Source organism: Globicephala melas, chromosome 7 (assembly GCF_963455315.2).
Source record: "Globicephala melas chromosome 7, mGloMel1.2, whole genome shotgun sequence".
In the NCBI taxonomy this organism is placed as follows: Eukaryota; Metazoa; Chordata; class Mammalia; order Artiodactyla; family Delphinidae; genus Globicephala; species Globicephala melas.
Window position 1 is genome coordinate 51558137 of NC_083320.1, and position 19985 is coordinate 51578121.

At 39.2% G+C, this 19985-nt stretch overlaps 1 protein-coding gene across 4 annotated transcripts in view; it reads left to right on the forward strand.

The window, feature by feature from the left end:
* The window catches only part of CERKL (CERK like autophagy regulator), a 160359-nt gene that overhangs the window by 124670 nt on the left and 15704 nt on the right, over positions 1-19985 (forward strand). For 2 of the 4 annotated variants that reach the window (XR_011377582.1, XR_011377583.1), the window contains 8 exons: positions 2694-2836; positions 8331-8405; positions 9394-9571; positions 9651-9710; positions 10289-10314; positions 10410-10518; positions 14528-14624; positions 19598-19762. Coding sequence is in view for 2 of the 4 variants with exons in the window: in XM_070045943.1 (XP_069902044.1) it covers positions 2694-2836; positions 8331-8405; positions 9394-9571; positions 9651-9710; positions 10289-10314; positions 10410-10518; positions 14528-14624 (688 nt within the window). In the remaining 2 variants the exon portion in view is untranslated. Of the gene's footprint in view, positions 1-2693; positions 2837-8330; positions 8406-9393; positions 9572-9650; positions 9711-10288; positions 10315-10409; positions 10519-14527; positions 14625-19597; positions 19763-19985 lie in introns of those variants that run through there. The other 2 variants (XM_070045943.1, XM_060302185.1) reach the window with 2 other exon arrangements.

Genomic DNA, 19985 nt, shown 5'->3' on the forward strand with positions numbered 1-19985 from the left:
TAAGGCTATTTTCATTAGGTTTTATATATAAGAAAGGAGTCTAATATATCAAATAGTAGTGTAGTTTCTAAGGCCAAATTGTCTTGGTTCAAAATCTCATTCCATAGCTTACTATAGTATGACCTTGGAAAAGTCGCTTAATCTTTTTATGTCTTAGTTTCCTAATCTGTAAATTGGGAGTAAAAGTATCTATTGCATACAGTTATTGTTCAAATTTAAAAAGTTAATACATGGAGAGTGCTGACAACAGTGTCTGGTACATAGTAATTGTTCACTAAATGTTACTTTATTGTTATAATTATCACTTGTTATAGTTTCAAAATATTTAACACAGAATGTGTTATAAATTTATTTATTTATTTATTTTTGGCTGTGTTGGGTCTTTGTTTCTGTGCGAGGGCTTTCTCTAGTTGCGGCGAGCGGGGGCCACTCTTCATTGCGGTGCGCGGGCCTCTCACTACCTCGGCCTCTCTTGTTGCAGAGCACAGGCTCCAGACGCGCAGGCTCAGTAGTTGTGGCTCACGGGGGGCCCAGCTGCTCCGCGGCATGTGGGATCTTCCCAGACCAGGGCTCCAACCCGTGTCCCTTGCATTGGAAGGCAGACTCTCAACCACTGCGCCACCAGGGAAGCCCCAGAATGTGTTATGACAAAATTGCAAAGGTTTTTGTAGCAGAGCATGTTCATAGAAAGGCCATTTCTACTAACTCTAGCAATGAGTTAACATGTGCTATAACTGGATGCACGATTCCAGGGTTCAAGTGTTGACATACTATATGGAAGAGGCAAGTTCTTTGTACTAGGTTAGATGCTGTGTTGGAAGACTTTACGGGTCCCTTTTAGGCCACATACACCTCGGTTGGTAGACAGGCATGGAACTGAAAGTTATAATTAAGTTCACAGAACGTTTGGAAATCTGCTCATAGAGGTTTTTGAAATCATACAGATAAGGTTCAAATGAAACCTTGGCTTCCCCATATATAAGGATGAGGCTAACGCTTACTTTACAGAATTCTGGGAATTTAACAGAAAAGAGCCAATGTATTACCTGATGTGAAGTTGGTCCTCAGCAGGTATAATCACTCTTCTCTGAATCAGTGACCACACTGATGGCCCCTGGAATCAGTTCAGACAAAATAATACCCCCAGCCAAAAATGACCTGGGTCGTATCTCATATCCTGGAGTTTCTTCTAATTAGGATGGACCTGGATCGCCCAGGCTATGTGCAGCCCTAGTGCTGAACCCCATCTAGGTGCCGGGGCTGGAAGGCTGAGAAGTAGAAGGGGTTGATGCAAAAAGTATTCTCAGCCTCTGGATTCACCAACTTCTGGAGCTTCCTAAACTTAGGGAACCAGGACCCCCTGCTGATTATGGCCCACAGGCTGTTTTGTTTGGCACATACAATTTTTAAATATATTGAATGCTAGTTGTGAGTGTTTGTAAGTTAGGAGACTGTCCCCAAAATCAGGACCTGTGGCTTCCCTAGAGAAATCAGAAGATGTGGTCCTCTAAAGCCTACCTCCTGGATGACGGGAGTGGGCTGGTGCTGAGAAGCTGCCTTTTCTTTAGACTGAGCAGATTCTTCTGCTCCTGCTGGGCCTTGGAGGCCTTGGGGTGTGACACCTGCTCTCAGTAACACAAAATCTTTTCCTTTTGGGTAAATTGATGTGATTTTGATACTTAAGATTATTTTGCATCTTTTATTTTTTATTTTTTTTGCGGTACGTGGGCCTCTCACTGTTGTGGCCTCTCCTGTTGCGGAGCACAGGCTCCGGACGCGCAGACTCAGCGGCCATGGCTCACGGGCCCAGCCGCTCCGCGGCATGTGGGATCTTCCCGGACCAGGGCACGAACCCGTGTCCCCTGCATCGGCAGGCGGACTCTCAACCACTGCGCCACCAGGGAAGCCCCTATTTTGCATCTTTTAAACACGAATGATTATGACAAAACTTCTGATACCTTGTATGACTTTCATGGATTCCCACCCCATCACTCCTGTAGTGTACATATGGTGAGGTTTTAAAAAAAATATTAGTAGTACTGACTAGGGTCAAAGGGTAGTAACACTAATTTTAAAAGTGCCATATCGCAGTAATGTCCAGGAGATGAAAACTAGTTCAGGTTTGCAATTAACATTTACATACTAATGATAATTAGCAGTTCCTTAAATTAAAGCCTCATATTTTACATGGTTTTTATTGCTGTCTGTCTTTTCAGAGCTATATTGAAAATGAGCAGGAGTTTATGACTTTGGCTTGTGTTAGTTAAATGAATTGCAACGACTATTATTAACATAAACAAGATGAGGATAATATGCTTTGGGATATTAACAGAGCAAAATTCAGGTCAGATGTGAATTAACATGTTCAAGTGTTTAATGCCTCTTAACCCATTTAAAAATATTTTGCCTACGGGGTATCATCTAGGTATGATATTTGTGAAGTAAACTTTATCAGAGCAGTGCTAATGTCTTCTTATCCATTGACACATGTTGAAGTGTTTGAAGGTGTGAGTAATCACACACACAGAATATATAAAATTAATATTGGGTTGGCCAAAAAGTTCGTTCGGGTTTTTCCATAAGGTGTTACGAAAACTTTTTGGCCAACCCAATATTTTAAAGTCAAAATTTCACGAATTATCACCAATTGTTTTGATGTTGTTCATTCTTTGACTTAATTTCTTCTTTTCTAGTGTGGTCTGTGTTGGTGGAGATGGATCTGCCAGTGAAGTAGCCCATGCTTTGCTTCTTAGTGCCCAGAAGAACGCCGGGGTGGAAACAGACAGCATCCTGACTCCTGTCCGAGCCCAGCTTCCACTTGGTGTGATACCAGCAGGCAAGGGAGGGGCCATGGATTTGCCAAATGGAACCCCTCGCCTATCTTCCCCTGGTTTACTTCCTAACTTAGGCAGTGTCACACAGAGTTAAACGCGCAGACTTTGAGTTTGAAAGACCCACGCTTGGCATCTCCACTAGCACATGTGAGACTCTGGCCAAGTTATTTAATTTCTTTGAGCCTTATTTTTCTAATTCATAAAAGAGAGATAACACACATGACACTCACTTTATTACAAGGTTATTATAGTATTAAATTAGATAGTATACGTGCAGGGTTTAATACATAGTTAAGCAAACAATAAATGGGACCGTTATTCTACCTTCCCACATAAAGGTCTAATGATCACACAGTCCCAGATGTGAAATTTTGAAACAGGGCCATTCCAGTCAAGCTGTTTATAATTTCTTGGGGGGGGGGGTAAAATGTGGTAACTCAATTCCCGTAGTTGAAGTGTAAACAGATAAGCTTGAATATGCCAAAAGGATTCATCCTGACTGCTGTACCTCCAGCAGCTAGAACAGAATGTGATACAGTGAACACTCGATAAAGTCTAAGTGAATAAATGGAAAGAAGACATTACAGAGCAAGTAACACTTGAATTGCACCTAAAAATAGGTATGACAATTTTTTTTTCTGGCCTGAAAGATGGGAATGAGTTATTTTCTTGGCTACAAAAATAATAAATGGCAAGGCAAAATCCAGGAATGCTGAGGAATAGAAAACAGGCCATTTGTTTCGTAGTACTGGTGTCAAAACAGGTCCACATCATGGTGGCTCCTGGATGCCACAGGAAGGGATCTGAATTGCAGTTGATGATCAGTAGGGAACAATGGGAGGTTTAGAGCAAGGGAGCAACCTGCTGGGAGCCTGTTCTAGGAAGATTCCTGATTAGGGGAAGGGAGGAAGAGGAAGTGGAGGTCAGAGCCAGGGAGAGCAGCCAGAGCAACACTGGGATCCAGAGAAGACAAAAGTATCTTTTGCAGGTTTATTATATGAGTCCCTCCTCTCAAATTATTATTGAAACAAACAGTAGTGAAGGAAAGTGACTTTTTTTTTCACTTTAGAACATCACATGTTATTATCTCTACAAGAAAAGCGGAAACAATTACAGTTGACCCTTGAACAATTTACAGTTGGCCCTCCTTTCCTCTGCATCCTCGAATTCAACCATCCGGGGACCATGAAGTACTGTAGTAATTACAACTGAAAAATATCCATGTCTAAGTGGACCCACTCAGTTTAAACCTGTGTTCAAGGGTCAGCTGTATTCTTTCCTATGAAAATAGAAGACACATGGTTACACATGGTTGAAAAAAAAGCAACGTTCTATCCATTTGATGACCAGAGTCATTTAGTAGGAATTTCAGTATATTTAGTATTGTTAATTGACAAAGAGCCAAAGACACACCAATGCCCTTCTAGAGAAAAAAGTCTTTCATAAAAATAAGAATTTAAAAGGAGAGGGATATTGGGATATATCCTGATGATTGTAAAAACCTGTTAAGAAAAATCTGTGAGAAAGACCCCCTTAGGTAGAAGAGAACAAAATGCATCAACTCAAAACGATGCATTTGGGCTGCACTTTGACCTTTCTGTGTCACTTTAGAAGTGCCGTCTGTAATGGTGGAAATTTCCCAACATTTCCTTCTGTACAGAGTGGATGTGCTTAGGTCACTGTTTCTCTTCCTTAGTACTTACACCCCTGAAGTCACTCATTCACTGCTCTGCATCAAAAGTGGAAAGATGGGTGTCCCCACGGATCTTCATTTGACATAAAGTGAATAGCTAGCTAGAAAAACTGGTGGTTATGCTTACATTTTTAATATGTAACTCAGATGTTATAAAGGAACAGCATTGAGTTTTATTATCATTATACTTTTTAAGCATATTTCTGATTTTGAAAGCATTTTTTAGATACAGTGGATATGTAGAAATGCCATTGGAACACTTTTTGTTTAGAAGATACAGCCTGTTGCCAAAACTTTAGTGGTTGTATAGAGTTCTAGCTTGTGGATTCCATCTAATAGGAGGAGGAAGTCATGTGCAGGATGTATTTAATATGAGGACTCTATGTCTGGTCAGGGCTTTGATAATGAATGGGAACACGAGCTAGGCAGGAAGTTTCTAAGCTAACGCAGAAGAGAGTCTGCCTTTGAAGCCATTTGCCTCCTGGAGAGAGACACCCAGAGGGAGAGTGTTTAGTAAATTACTCCACTGAGCCAACAGACTAAGCCGCTGAATTATGGTCAGACTCAGATGGATCAGATGTGGGGAAGCCTGTATTTGAACTGCTGGCCATTAGCAACGGTGTTTGTTGCTATGGGAACTGGTGCTAAGGAACTATACAGAGAGATTCCGATTAAGGGGATGAGGGGGAGGATAGGGAAAAAAGCCAGAGAGGACATAAAAATAAAAAAGCAATCCAGTTGTTGTAAAACAAGGCTCAATCCACATACTGATGACTGGGAACCATATATTTCTATAGCATTCACATAAATAAATTCATGCTTTCCAATTAATTTGAGGAGAATAAAATATTGCCAAGGGACTGTTAATTTCTGTGATATTTCAGGCAAAGAACCAAGTGTAGGTGCAGTTTTCATGAGAATTTTAGATATGCTTGACTAGGAAGTCATTACATCACATTTATCTGTTTGGATGTGGGAGACATTAATGGCCTTATGAATATTCATGATGTCTGGTTAATTAAGTTAATTGTTCTGCAGAAGTGCTTGCACTTCCAAGGACAATTTTTTTTTCTTCTTGCCTCTGTAGTTTCTGCCTGGTTCTTCTACCAGTCATGCTTTACATGAGCTGCTACTTCTGTCCTTACTCATTGGATGTGGCACATTTTAGCAGGTTTGGGGTGGCAGTGGTGAGCAGAGTTGCTGGTAGTGTTAAGAAAAATAACTTTTCAGGCTAATTAAAATGTTTACCTTGAGGTAGAACATTTATAGCTTTTGTGAGAATGCTAAAATTACATAGTTTTTATTTATGTGAGCAGCATGTTCTTTTGGCATGTAGATATCTTTTTGGTTGCATCCCATTTTGTTTCTGGAAATTGTACTCTTTTAGATTATTCAAACAAAAATATGGAGCAATCTATAGTTTTATAATTTTACATCTACTTTCTTCATGAACTTTCCTTTTAAATTCAGAGTGTTAAAAACGTTCTTAAGGATTAAGGTACAGGTCAAGCAGAGTAGAAGATGACTGAGATGATTTTCTGATTTCTGGTCATGTCTGTCATCACTACCAAGTTCAGTGGAATTAAAGAAAAGTGGCAAAGTTGCAAAGCCTGAGAAGACATAGAAATAAAAAAGCAATGTCTAGCATTCTAAGAGGATTTGTACTTTGGCATACTTAGCGTACTTCAAACTCACAGGGAATGAATGGTCTTTATTTTCTTGAGCCATGATATGTGTCATTCTCTATTGCACATGACAACATTACATTTTGTTTTTTAATAGTCTTTCTAGAGGAATGCTTTTATGGTCTACTCTTAATTAACCATGGTAATGGAGGAAATGTGTTTCATGGAGTACTGTAATCCATGGATAATCTTAAATATCTCACTCTAATTATGCGGCCTCCTCCAAAACCTTTACCATAAATCCGATTGGGAAGCAAAATTGATTTGTTTTTGCTTTTTTCCGCCGCCCATTCCAAGTTAATTAGTATTAGACAGCCAAAGGGCAGGCTGTAGAGGGTCAAAGAATAATCGGAAGAACCTAGGTAATTGACTCCTGGTAAAGATCCACTGAGGAACCGGTTTCTGGATCACTTTTTCTCAGACCTTAGGGTGCATACAAATCACCTGGAGAACTTGCTAAGACACGGGCACGGGGGCCCCACTCCCAGATACTCCCTTTCCATTGTTTGGAGGTGGAACCCAGAAATTTCCCGTTTTTTTTTTTTTTTTTTTTGCGGTACGCGGGCCTCTCACTGTCGTGGCCTCTCCCGTTGCGGAGCACAGGCTCCGGACGCGCAGGCTCAGCGGCCGTGGCTCACGGGCCCAGCCGCTCCGCGACATGTGGGATCTTCCCGGACCGGGGCACGAACCCATGTCCCCTGCATCGGCAGGCAGACTCTCAACCACTGCGCCACCAGGGAAGCCCCAGAAATTTCCCTTTTTAACAAGCTCGCAAGTAATGTTGATGCTGCTGATCCTCGAACCATACGTTCTGGAGGAGGGCCTCTCCATATGCATAACCTGAGGATCTTATAAAATGCAGACTATGCCTCCTTAGGTCTGGAGTGGGGCCTGAGAGTCAAGAGTGTAATAAACACGGAGGTGTGGCCATTGCTGCTGGGCTGTGGGACATATTCTGAGTAACAAGGGTCAGAACATAAACTACTGTTTGATGAATCAGTTAAAACCAGTTTACCAATTGGTTAAGGGGGACATTTCTTTGCATTGGTTTCACTAGAGGTCTGGAAATCATGAATGCTTAGATAGGTACCTCACGATGACTATTGTTTTAATGACAGTCTTGCTTGATAATGGCTTCATTGACTCAGCTTCTCCAGATGAGCAGCCCAAGCATAATACATCTGTTCAAAGTGACACAAACCGAAGGGATTACATATGACCACACAGGAAAGGTCCTGATTAGCTAGCCTTTGCATTGATAGCGATTGTACACAGTACATCCATGCTTTCACAGTTCTTGGCTGTTACTGGACTTAAATCAAGAAAAATGTAGCTTCTTAATTTTAAATGCTTTTTACCTCCTGGGAATGGCAGTGGCTAGCTGGTATTTTCCCCTTCGAAACCAGGCCTTTACCCGAAGATCTCAGACACACACAAATGTTACAGGGGCCTGACTTGAGAAAGCTCTTTCTCTTTGTAGGCTGGTGGGAAAAATTCATGTGGATCTTAAATAATCTTAGTGATTATGGAAAACAGAAACCTATAATGTCTCAATACAGATTCTCAAACTATGGCAAATACCATGGGATGAAGAGTTTTCTTCATCTGGTGTACCATTTTTCAGATAATAGAAGGGATCTCCATTTGGTTGAGAGCTTTAAAATGTATTTAAAGCATATCTTTTGTCCTTTATAGTGATTTTATACTTTTTTCTTAGTTATTATTTGGCTTTTTTGTGTTTATGCATTTGTCTGCTTTCCAGAGCCATCCTTCTGCTGTTGGTGCGCATTTTGGTAAAGAAGCCCGTTTATTAAAGTTGAATGGAGCAGATTTTGATATAACTAGCACTTTTGCAGGTAGAAAACAGACATTCATGATGGAAGAAGCTGTGAGCAAGTAGATACTATAACTTGTTTCCTAATTTTTAAGTTATTTAAAGATTAAATAATAATTGAGTAGCCATTCAGTGTGCATCTATGATGTGAACAAAAACTTATACACTTCCACTTAATTTTTCATTTGAACATTACATAGTGACATCTCTATAAAGTAGGAGCAAATGGTTAATTTAAAATGTTTGCTATACTGATCATACATGTTTTAAATTTGATTTGGCAGGATCTACTAATGTATTGGCACATTCTCTTCATGGAATTTCTCATGTGGTAACTGCAACTTTGCACATTATAATGGGTAAGAATTCTTCCAAAGAAGTTTATGTTTTATAAGGAAGTTTCTATTTATATAAGGAAGTCTATTTTATATCCTTCAGGCTTGTCTAAGACAGATTCTTTATCTCTCAAAGCAGGGAAATGTCTGACTAAAAACCAAAAATCAGTTAGGCAAAGCTTCACTATTTTGACTGCTGATTTTTTCAGAATACAGGTGCTCTAAAGAGTAGTAAGTGAAGTTTTACTATAATCTTGATAGAAAATAATAGAATAATGTTCACGATCACAATTTGATAACCAGGTCAAGAAAATCCATGCATACTGATGAAATATATCAGGTACTGTTGTTTGACTACCAAAACTCTAGGACTAGTTATTAAAAGAAAAAAAAAGCACAAGAAAAAAACTTTTAGCCAGTGTACTTCCACTAGACCTTTTATTATCTCAACTGATGTAAAGCATGTAAGCTCTAACAAATGCAAATCTGTTAAATCTGAGTTTACTCTGCACATGTACTTCAACTTCACTTCCTCAGCCATGCTTTGTTTAAAATAGCAGTAAGCTGCAACATTTACCACTTTGTGTCTCTTCCCTTGGTACCTGAAAACGTTATAAATGGGGCTTCCCTGGTGGCGCAGTGGTTGAGAGTCCGCCTGCCGATGCAGGGGACGCGGGTTCCTGCCCAGGTCTGGGAAGATCCCACATGCCGCAGAGCGGCTGGGCCCGTGAGCCATGGCCGCTGAGCCTGCGCGTCCGGAGCCTGTGCTCCACAACGGGAGAGGCCACAACAGTGAGAGGCCCGCGTACCGAAAAAAAAAAAAAAAAAAAAATTATAAATGGCAATTGCAGTAATTGTAGGTAGTGAGAGTGGAAGAGAAAATAGGATATTATGGTATAAAGTAGCCTGACATTTTCTTCTTCTCTGAGTAGATAACTATGCTCTCCTATGTTTGCCATTTTGACACCTGGCTCTACTTACTTGCTGACTAATACTCAATATAACATTCAAGGGCACATACAACCGGTCGATGTCTGCACCTTCAGCACCACTGGCAAGTTTCTTCGCTTTGGGTTCTCAGCTATGTTTGGCTTTGGTGGAAGAGCTTTGGCTCTGGCAGAAAAACATCGATGGATGTCCCCTAACCAACGTATGGATTTTGCTGTCATTAAGGCACTGGCAAAACTTAAGTAAGTCTTTTTTTCTTAACCCCCAAATTTCATATCCCAGAGTCAATGAGTGCTAATAACAAATTTCATTATATTTTAGGCCAGAGGAATGTGAAATATCATTTTTACCAGTTAACGACCCTCAGGATTTAGGAGAAAGGTAAGTGAACAGCTCAAAGTAATACAGGAGTCTGTATCTTTCTTTGAAGCATAAAACTGTTTAATATAAACAGTTTATTAGACTTCTGATCTTTGGTTGTTCTTCTATCGTATTAGTGAAGAATATAGAATCATGGGGTCCTACAGATTCTATTAGGCCACGTAGTTTGGCATCTGTCTTCAGAAACAACTATTCACTCCATCCATCCATCCATCCGTCCATTCAATATCTATTTATTAAAGTACCTGCTGTATGCCAGACACCTTGGATAAAATATGCCTACAAACAAACAAACAAAATCCATAGTTTCTGCCCTCATGAGAATTTCTAATGTGGAACAAAAATATTACTCAAAGCCACACAAAGGAAGTGCTCTAGTCTTAAAAGAAATTTTGAAAATCATTGTTACTGATGAATCAATGAATCAACAACTAATGCAGTGACAGAATTGTTCACATATTTTTACTTACTGCTGAATCATATATGTAATGTTGGGTTCTCTAATCATCTCATGTTTAATAGATGCTATTTTTTCGTGTGTGATGTGATGTTTCTTTGTCTTGTTTTCTTACTTTTAGGAGGGCACAGGGATCTCTGAAATCTGGTGAGTATGAAGTTACCTCCTTGAGAACTGAGCAGGGCTCTATTGACATTTTGATCTGGTGGGGGAAAGTAACCAATCCCTTCCATTACCTTTAGACTGTAATGATCAGTGGCAAATGATCCAGGGTCAGTTCTTGAATGTCAGCATTATGGCAATTCCATGCCTGTGTTCAGTGGCACCTAGAGGCTTGGCACCTAATACCAGGTTAGTAAGCGTTTTTATTGAATCATTGATACTTTTCATTCATTCATTTATTTATTTTTGGCTGAGTTGGGTCTTTGTTGCTGCGCGCGGGCTTTGTCTAGTTGCGGTGAGCGGGGGCTACTCTTTGTTGGGGTGGGCGGGCTTCTCATTGTGGTGGCTTCTCTTGTACGCAGGCTTCAGCAGTTGTGGCTCGTGGGCTCTAGAGTGCAGTCTCAGTAGTTGGGGTGCACGGGCTTAGTTGCTCTGCAGCAGCATGTGGGATCTTCCCGGGCCAGGGCTCGAACCTGTGTCCCCTGCATCGATAGGCGGATTCTTAACCCCTGTGCCACCAGGGAAGCCCCATTGAAACTTTTCTATAAACCACATTTATCTTTCAGAATACCCTGCTAACTCTTGGCTAACTAGAGTATTATCAAGAGGTCATTTCTGAGTTGATTTTAAGGGATTTGTCTTCAGAGTAGGCTGAGAGTAACTGTTATGCTGGAAAAATGATAATTTACTCTGATTTTTTAATATCACTGAGGCTAAAATAATATTCCTTGGGTTTTATTGACATGATCTTATTGTGTTATTTTATGTCTACTTTGCTTTATTTATTTATTTACCAGTCATTGAGAATATTATATTTAATTCTGGTATTCCTTATGCACCCCTCTGCCTTTCGATTTTAGTGCAGATGTATACAACCGTAGCAGGAATAGCATGTATGTGTGTATGATACTTTTAGTCAAAGGAAACATTTTAGTTATATTTAGTGTGAATTGTGGTACATCGGAATCTACTGCCCACATTTTCATGAGACATTTTATGTATCATTTTATCCACAAGCTATAGCTGTTCCATCTCTTGCACATCCTTTTCATGTAGTTGTCCATCATTGGTCTGAAAATATATTTCTCTTGCGTTTCTGTAGAGCATAGAAAAAAGGTGATGAATGTTGTGTAATGTCGTCACCGCTAGATTTTCCCCAGAAGTGGAATTAAAGACTTATGTATGTACTTTGGCAATTCATAACATCATTTTAATGATTAGTTTCAACTTCCCTGCAAAATATTTAATCTGAAGGATTAACAGTTGGTAAAGAGATTGATTTAAAATGTTTTCCTTGGCAATTGATAGGAAGGTAAGAAAGAGGGAAATATCCAAAGTTAGAGAAGAAGAGACTTTTTTTTTTTTTTTTTTGCGGTACGTGGCCTCTCACTGTTGTGGCCTCTCCCGTTGCGGAGCACAGGCTCCGGACGCGCAGGCTCAGCGGCCATGGCTCACGGGCCCAGCTGCTCTGCAGCATGTGGGATCTTCCCGGACCGGGGCACGAACCTGTGTCCCCTGCATCGGCAGGCAGACTCTCAACCACTGCGCCACCAGGGAAGCCCGAGAAACTGTTTTAAAAATCAGATGTCAGAGTCTCATTAATTATCTCTAGTGCTGGAGCTTGTGTGGTTTAGAAATTGAGGCTGATTGTTTCCTCCCCATACCCTCAGAAACCCTAGATAGCTGTGCATCTCCCTAGTGTAGTTTCCTCCATGAAAAGTGAAGATCTGGCTGGCTGACTAGAGCTACATTCTCCAGGACTCGACACAATGCTGCTCTAGCCCTACGCCATCTCTGACTCTCGTGTTTGCTCGAGGACCTTCGTGGGAAGTAGTCCTGCTCTCCTGGGAGCAGTAGATTCATGCCTCCTTCCAAGCTGCTCCAGTCATTTTCCAGCTGGCCTGGAATTCCACTGCTTACTCTCCAGGTTCCATCTGCATTGATGAATTTTTCAGAGGAGGATGATTAGTTAGAGATGTCTTCTGTGGATTGTAAGCAAACATGCCATTTTTTTAAAGGCCTTTACATCAGAGCCTCAGCTGACCAAGGTATTCAAAAATTTAGCTTCTGGATGATTCAGCGAAATTGCAAAGGAGTTTCAACTTCCACCTTTATTTATTTTTTCACAGGAAAGTATAATTTACTTCAAAATACCTCAGTGTGAGTTGCTGATAGGAACTAATTTTTTTATATTCGAATTTTTCTAAGATTATATGCATTAATGTATGGAAAATATTTAGAACAGTGCCAGGCACATAGCTTGTGTTTCAATTACTAATAAGTATTGAAACGTAGACACGTGAAATGCTTTTCATGTTTACCAGTAAATTTACTAAGTAATTAAAAAAAAATCAAGAATGCACAAAACACTAATGTTTTGGTACTATTTTTTTTTTACGTCTTTATTGGAGTATAATTGCTTTACAATGGTGTGTTAGTTTCTGCTTTATAACGAAGTGAATCAGTTATACATATGTTCCCATATCTCTTCCCTCTTGCGTCTCCCTCCCTCCCACCCTCCCTATCCCACCCCTCTAGGTGGTCACAAAGCACCGAGCTGATCTCCCTGTGTTATACGGCTGCTTCCCACTAGCTGTCTATTTTACATTTCGTAGTGTATATATGTCCATGCCACTCTCTCACTTTGTCACAGATTACCCTTCCCACTCCCCATATCCTCAAGTCCATTCTCTAGTAGGTCTGCATCTTTATTCCTGTCTTACCCCTAGGCTCTTCATGACATTTTTTTTTCTTAGATTCCATATATATGTGTTAGCATATGGTATTTGTCTTTCTCTTTCTGACTTACTTCACTGTGTATGACAGACTCTAGGTCCATCCACCTCACTACAAATAACTCATTTTCGTTTCTTTTTATGGCTGGGTAATATTCCATTGTATATATGTGCCACATCTTCTTTATCCATTCATCTGTCGATGGACACTTAGGTTGCTTCCATGTCCTGGCTATTGTAAATAGAGCTGCAGTGAACATTTTGGTACATGACTCTTGGAATTACGGTTTTCTCAGGGTATATGCCCAGTAGTGGGATTGCTGGGTCATATGGTAGTTCTATTTATAGTTTTTAAAGGAACCTCCATACTGTTCTCCGTAGTGGCTGTACCAATTCACATTCCCACCAGCAGTGTAAGAGTGTTCCCTTTTCTCCACACGCTCTCCAGCATTTATTGTTTCTAGATTTTTTGATGTTTTGGTACTGTTTATTTCCAGTTGGGAAGAGGTGACATAATGCGTAAAAGGAATGGTGGACCCTGGATTAAGCGCTCTGGTTCCAGTGATTATTTTGTTTTTCTCTGTCTTTGAACCAATCACTTAAACTTCGGGGCTTCTTTTCCTTCTACGTAAACTGAGTGAATGACTGGGTAATCTCCAAGGTCCCTTACAGCTCTAACCTGAGCTTCCATAAGATTTAAAGAGCTCTTTTTTATGTCGTCATTGTTATTCTTGGAATCACTTTATATTTGCACTGAAACTGAGCCTAGAAGTCATTTGCGCATATTTTTGCAAACTGCCTTCTAAAGCTAGATGCATCTGTGAGTGGCTTTTTGGCACTAAATCACACCTCTAAATTTGCAGCCTCTTATATTGAACTGAAGAGTTATGCAAGATGAAAATGTTCAGTCATTTAACTGAGCATGTGTGGTAGCATTTGTTCACTCCAGTTCATCCATCCAAGAGCCTCTGATTTATTTGGTTGCCTGTGTCACTTAGACCTGCCCATAAATAAATATTTAAATCACACTTTAGATCTTAAAAAGTGCTGAACTAGTTGTTAGACCATTTGTATTTATTAACTATCGTACAACACATCCTTAAAAAAATACATGGTTTCACACTTAGAATCCCTAAGTAAGTACATTGGATTTCAAATTATGTCTTGATATGTGAATAGGATGCATGATGATTCATTTTTTAAGAAGTGCTTGGTGTCAGTGCTTGGTGAGAAGGAAATCAGTCAGTTGTTTAATAAAACTAATTTGAAAGGCTGTTTCGTTTAAAAGACAGCACAGCAAGATATGATTTAATAATTTTAGGTAAATTTAATGTGATGGTGATTTATCTAGCTTGCCTATAACTTCTAGTAAACATTATTTGTTAGGAGGAATGATACAGAGTAGTTTCTGATGTACTCTCTTAATAAATATTTTAATGTTAAATACAAATATTTAATTTCAGATTAAATAATGGAAGCATGGCTCTTATAATTTCACGAAACGCTTCTCGACCAGAATTTATAAAACACCTGAAAAGATATGCAAGTGTTAAAAACCAGGTACAGTAAACCATTTAGATTACCTGTGTGCAAGGCAATTAATCATGGGGAGAGAGATGCTGCCGGAGTTGACACCGAGTCCTGCCTTGTAAGAAAGCTTTATTTTCTTCTGAATGCATTAACCTTTTCTTTTTTTTCAATTTGTTCTTCAAATTCTGAAAAGTATCCACCAGTATTAATACAGATTGGCCTTTTTGAATTGTGGGTTGGTGGTTATACACATTTATGTGTGTGTGTGCAAAGAGAAAATAGAAAATGTAGTGTTACATTGAAATGTGAAGTAAATTAAGGATACAATGACATACTCAGCTGTTCTTCAGAATGAAGAGTAGTGAAATCTGAGATTTTTAGCCTTCTTGATTTTATGGCAGCAGACTCCCTCTAAAGTTATGACCTTTGGATTTTCCTGTTGTTTAAGATCAGCCTACTGACATTGATTGAAATAGATTTGCAGAAATATATTTTAAAATACACTACTTTTATATAGATGTTATTTATTTTATTCTAAACTTAGGATGTGTGGTGGTATTTGTAGAGATAGATAAAACTGTATTTCCGTTCTTAAGGGATTTGCTTTAAAGAGAAGCAATGACTGTTATAAGCCATATTCTTTGGGCAGACATTCTGAGCCGGTTATTAGGAAGCTGATCCAGAAATATGTGAATTTCTGAAATTATGAATCTTGAAGTACAGAGTATGCATGTAAAACCCTACAGTCTCATACCTTCTTCCAGGTATAAAATTGTGCCTGGATGTAGTTGGGGGAGAACAGATGGGGGAAGGAGAGTAAATCCAGCCGGTGACCAGCAGCTGTATCTTTCTTACATAGGTAGCCACTGCAAGGCTGTCATTTTTGCTTCTTTATAATTTTAAACTTTCTCAGGCAGGCTTCATGAAGTTTCAGTTCTCCTCTGCCTACTACATTATTTGATCAATGTTTATTGAGCAACCAGTTGAATGAAATGTTTAGGAAATTATGTCATAAAATTATATACAGGCCTATTTTCTTTAAATATAAATCTCTAAGGAGACAAAGTGGAAAAAAGCTGATATAATGTAGGTTGTAAGACTAACTAATAACTTTATGTGTTTGGGAAAATAGTGATTTATTGATTTTTAAAGGAATGTATGCCTTTTCAGGTGTTGCTAATTTTGTTTGCAACTTTACTATTTTTCTTAATCCAAAGCAATACATGTTCATTGGTTTTTCTGTAAGTCAGAAAATAGAAACAAGATAACAATATATATAAAAAGCTCTCAAAATTCTATATTCCAAGAAATAATGAGTGCCATTATGTTGGTATAAACTTTTCCTATTCTTTTTCTATTAAATACATATGAGAACTTAAAGGAGTAATAACCCCAAGGTACTGACCCTGAGAAGCTGTATATTTATTTTAGGGAGGCACAATTGCACAGATTACTTACAGAAGTTCTCTTTTGGAATTGCCTAAGGGGCAAATGTCTTAGGTAATTTTTGTAGACATCCTTTTTTCATTACGAAAGTAGCTTTCTTCTGACTTTAAAAGTAATAGATGCTTACTATAAAAAATAAAGACAAAGACATAGTAGTGAATGTAATTCTGTATCTATAGGAAAGTAAATTTTTTCAAAAGAAGACCATGTTATGCAAGACATAACCATTTTTCTCAGGTACTCAACCAGTCATATCTTGCTTTTGATACAAAAAAACTATTGCCTGTGTGTGTGTGTTTCATTAGGCTTAACTGATTGGCTCAGCTCTTTCCAAAAATTCAAGTCCATGTTACTGCTCTGTAGTATTTTGCAAAGAAATTCTAAACTGTTTTGCATAATAGTATATAGTAAGAATAATTGGATTGATTCCCAAGGTGACTGCTTTCAAGCAATGTTAATCTGATACAGTTGTTAAAAAATCACAGACATACATATACACATATACATGTGTATGTGTAGTCTCTTTCCTTCATGGTGACATGTTCAAAAATATAAACTTATATAAATTATGTAATATTATAAAGACCAGACAAATATAAGATTATATAATCCACTCTCAATTAGTAGCAGTTCTGGTATCCAGGAAGGGAAATGCGGCACTTCAGCCTAAGGAGAGCAACAGTCTAGGTCTCTGAGCCATCTTTCCAGGTTGAACTGAATGTTCGCGTATCTGAACAATTGTAGAATGTACTGAAAACCATCATTTGTAGGTGACGCATCTTGCGTTTCCCATCTCTGTGTGAAATAGATAGAGGTAAAAATTACTCTTCAAGTCTTTTCAACTCCATCCTGTAGCTGGCCTTTGTTTCCTCTGTTCATATTGAAAACATTCCTATGTTTGCTTTGACCCTCATTTTTGTTTAGGGGGTTTAAAAACCCTTGTTATTCCCCAGGGATTTGTTTGTAACCTTCTTCTCATGATACCTTTTCCTGGGTGATCTCACTGCTTCCCATTGCTTGAACCACTATCTGAACTTTGCACACTACCAAGGGTTCTCTCTTCCTTTCTGATTTGCAGGACCACTGTGCCTTCCTGTGTGCTGAGAAGGTTATAAAACTCACAGGCATCTTGAGTCCAGCACGTCCACTACTTACCTTATCGCCCTCTTCCTTGATGGTGCTCCTTCTGTGTTTCCCTACAAAGGGCAATGGTACCACTTTCTACCCATCCTGGAGTTACTCTGGATCCCTCTCCCTCATTCCTCACAACCAGTCCACCAATTAATTCAAACCTTAATCCCTTCTTGCTTCCAACAGCCTCCTTCTGATCTTTCTTTTCTCTGGTCTTCCACACTGCATTCTAGAGGGATTTTTCTAAAATACATATCTGATTTATCTCCTGCCTAATTCTTCAATGTGTTTGTTATTGTCATCAGGATGACATCAAATTTCCTCAGTGTGGAATACAAGGCCCCTTGTATTCTAGCCCTTGCCTGTGTCACAGCCTCGCTTCTTGCCATCCTCCACCAGATTTCTCGTGCTTTGGTCATTGAATTCGTTTTCTCGGGCTGCCATAACAAATACCACAGGCTGGGTAGGTTTGGTTTCTCCCAAGACCTGTCTCCTTGGCTTACAGATGGCTGCCTTCTGGCTGTGTCCTCACTTGATCTTTTCTCTGTGCATGCACATTCCTGGGGTCTCTCTGTGTGTCCCAATTTCCTCCTTTTATAAGGACACCAGTCATATTGGATTGGGGCCTACCCTAAAAGACTCATTTAACTTAATCACCTTTTAAAGACCTAATCTCCAAATATGGTTACATTCTGAGGTACAGGGAGTTAGGACTTCAACATATAAATTGGGGAGAGGGGGGACACAATTCAGCCCATAACACCATATTGTGTCTATGTTTTAAAATCAAATATAGGCATTAACATACTCTGAAAAATAAATGCCAAAATACCAGTGTTGCCATCAGTATCACACTATGCTTGATCATGGCATATCTCTGTATTCTTGCAAACGTGGTTTCCTCTCTCCAGAGCTTCTCTTCACCTCCAGGCTAATTCTTCTGTGTTAAGACTCAGCTCAAGAGGGCAATTCACCCAATATCCTGAGCCTGTTTGCCTCTTCTCATTTCTCTGTACTTATACCATCATGGCACTTATATATATATCACAACTTTAATTATTAACTTCCCTTCCTCATGCCCCAAACACACCCTCACACGTGATATCATGCTCTTGGCTTCCCTAAGTCCCATCTAACAATGTCTGTGGCTTCCTAGGTAATAAATGTGCATGCATGGATGAATGGAGCTTCATTTTGTGAAGTGTGCACATGAAAACTGACGATGTAAGACAATAGACTTACTGGTGATGGCCATCAGTTCCTGACACTCCTTGGCTTTAGCTGCATGGCTCAAGTCTCTGACCCCTTCATCACATGACATTCTCCCTGAGTGTCTATCTTCACATGGCATTCTCCTCTCTTAACCAGGACATCAGTCATATTGGATTAGGGCCACCCAAATGACCTCATCTTGATTACATTTGCAAAGACCCTATTTCCAAATAAGGTGACAGTCACATGTACTAAGAGTTAGGACTTCTAGATATCTTTATGGGGGACACAATTTAACCCATAATGGGTTATGGGTTAAATGACTCATTTAAAACACATTATTTTGGGACTTCCCTGGTGGCGCAGTGGTTAAGACTCCGTGCTCCCAAAGCAGGGGGGCCGGGTTCGATCCCTGGTCAGGGAACTAGATCCCACATGCATGCTGCAACTGAGAATTCACATGCCACAGCTAAGGAGCCTGCCTGCCGCAACTAAGACCCGGCACAACCAAATAAATAAATAAAAATTTAAAAAATGTTAAAAAAAACAACTAAAACACATTATTTTTACAATGAATGAAAAATGTAGAACATTTTACAAGTGCAGTGTGAAGCGTGGCCCCAAACCTTACACCTGAAATGGGAAGTCTAATGCAGTGACTATTAGGCAGTTTTAGAGAGAGCCTTGCTTTTTCCAACAGAGAGTTGCTTGGGGCCTGCTAACCCTGTACTTCAAATAGAACAACTGTTGCCATCATGTAACCCAGTATTATCCACCACGTAACCCATGCATTATTCAGTATAAACTGTAAGATCTGCTGGACATTGATGTTTCCACATTTGGCAAAATAAGGGTTTTGGGGAAAATAGTTTTCTGGCAACTTTTAAAATTCTGTGCTTCATCGAGGTTTATATGTGAAAGAAGGGAAAAAAACATGTAGATAATGTATTTGTGATAAACCTCATGCCATTTATCTGAAAACTGAAATAAATGAGTAGTTGTGCATTTCTACTGAAAAGTTACTTGGCTATCTTACTTATTTCAGAGAATATATATTTTTTCACTATAGTTTCCTTAGGCAAGTAAGAAAAATTTAAATTTTTAAAAAATTTTTTACTGGAGTATAGTTGATTTACAATGTGTTAATTTCTGCTTACAGCAAAGTGATTCATATATATAATAATTATATTTTTTTCCATTATGGTTTATTGCAGGATATTGAATATAGTTCCCTATGCTACACAGTAGGACCTTGTTGTTTATCCATCCTATATATAATAGGTGGCATCTGCTAATCCCAAACTCCCAATCCTTCCCTCCCCTGCCCGCACCTTGGGAACCACAAGTCTGTTCTCTGTGAGTCTGTTTCTGTTTCGTAGGTAAGTTGATTTGTGTTGTATTTTAGATTCCACATATAAGTGATAGCATATGGTATTTGTCTTTCTCTGTCTGGCTTACTTCACTTAGTATGATAATGTCTAGGTTCATCCATGTTGCTGCAAATGGCATTATTTCATTCTTTTTTATGGCTGAGTAATAGTCCATTGTATATATGTACCACATCTTCTTTATCCGTTCATCTGTTGTTGGGCATTTAGGTTG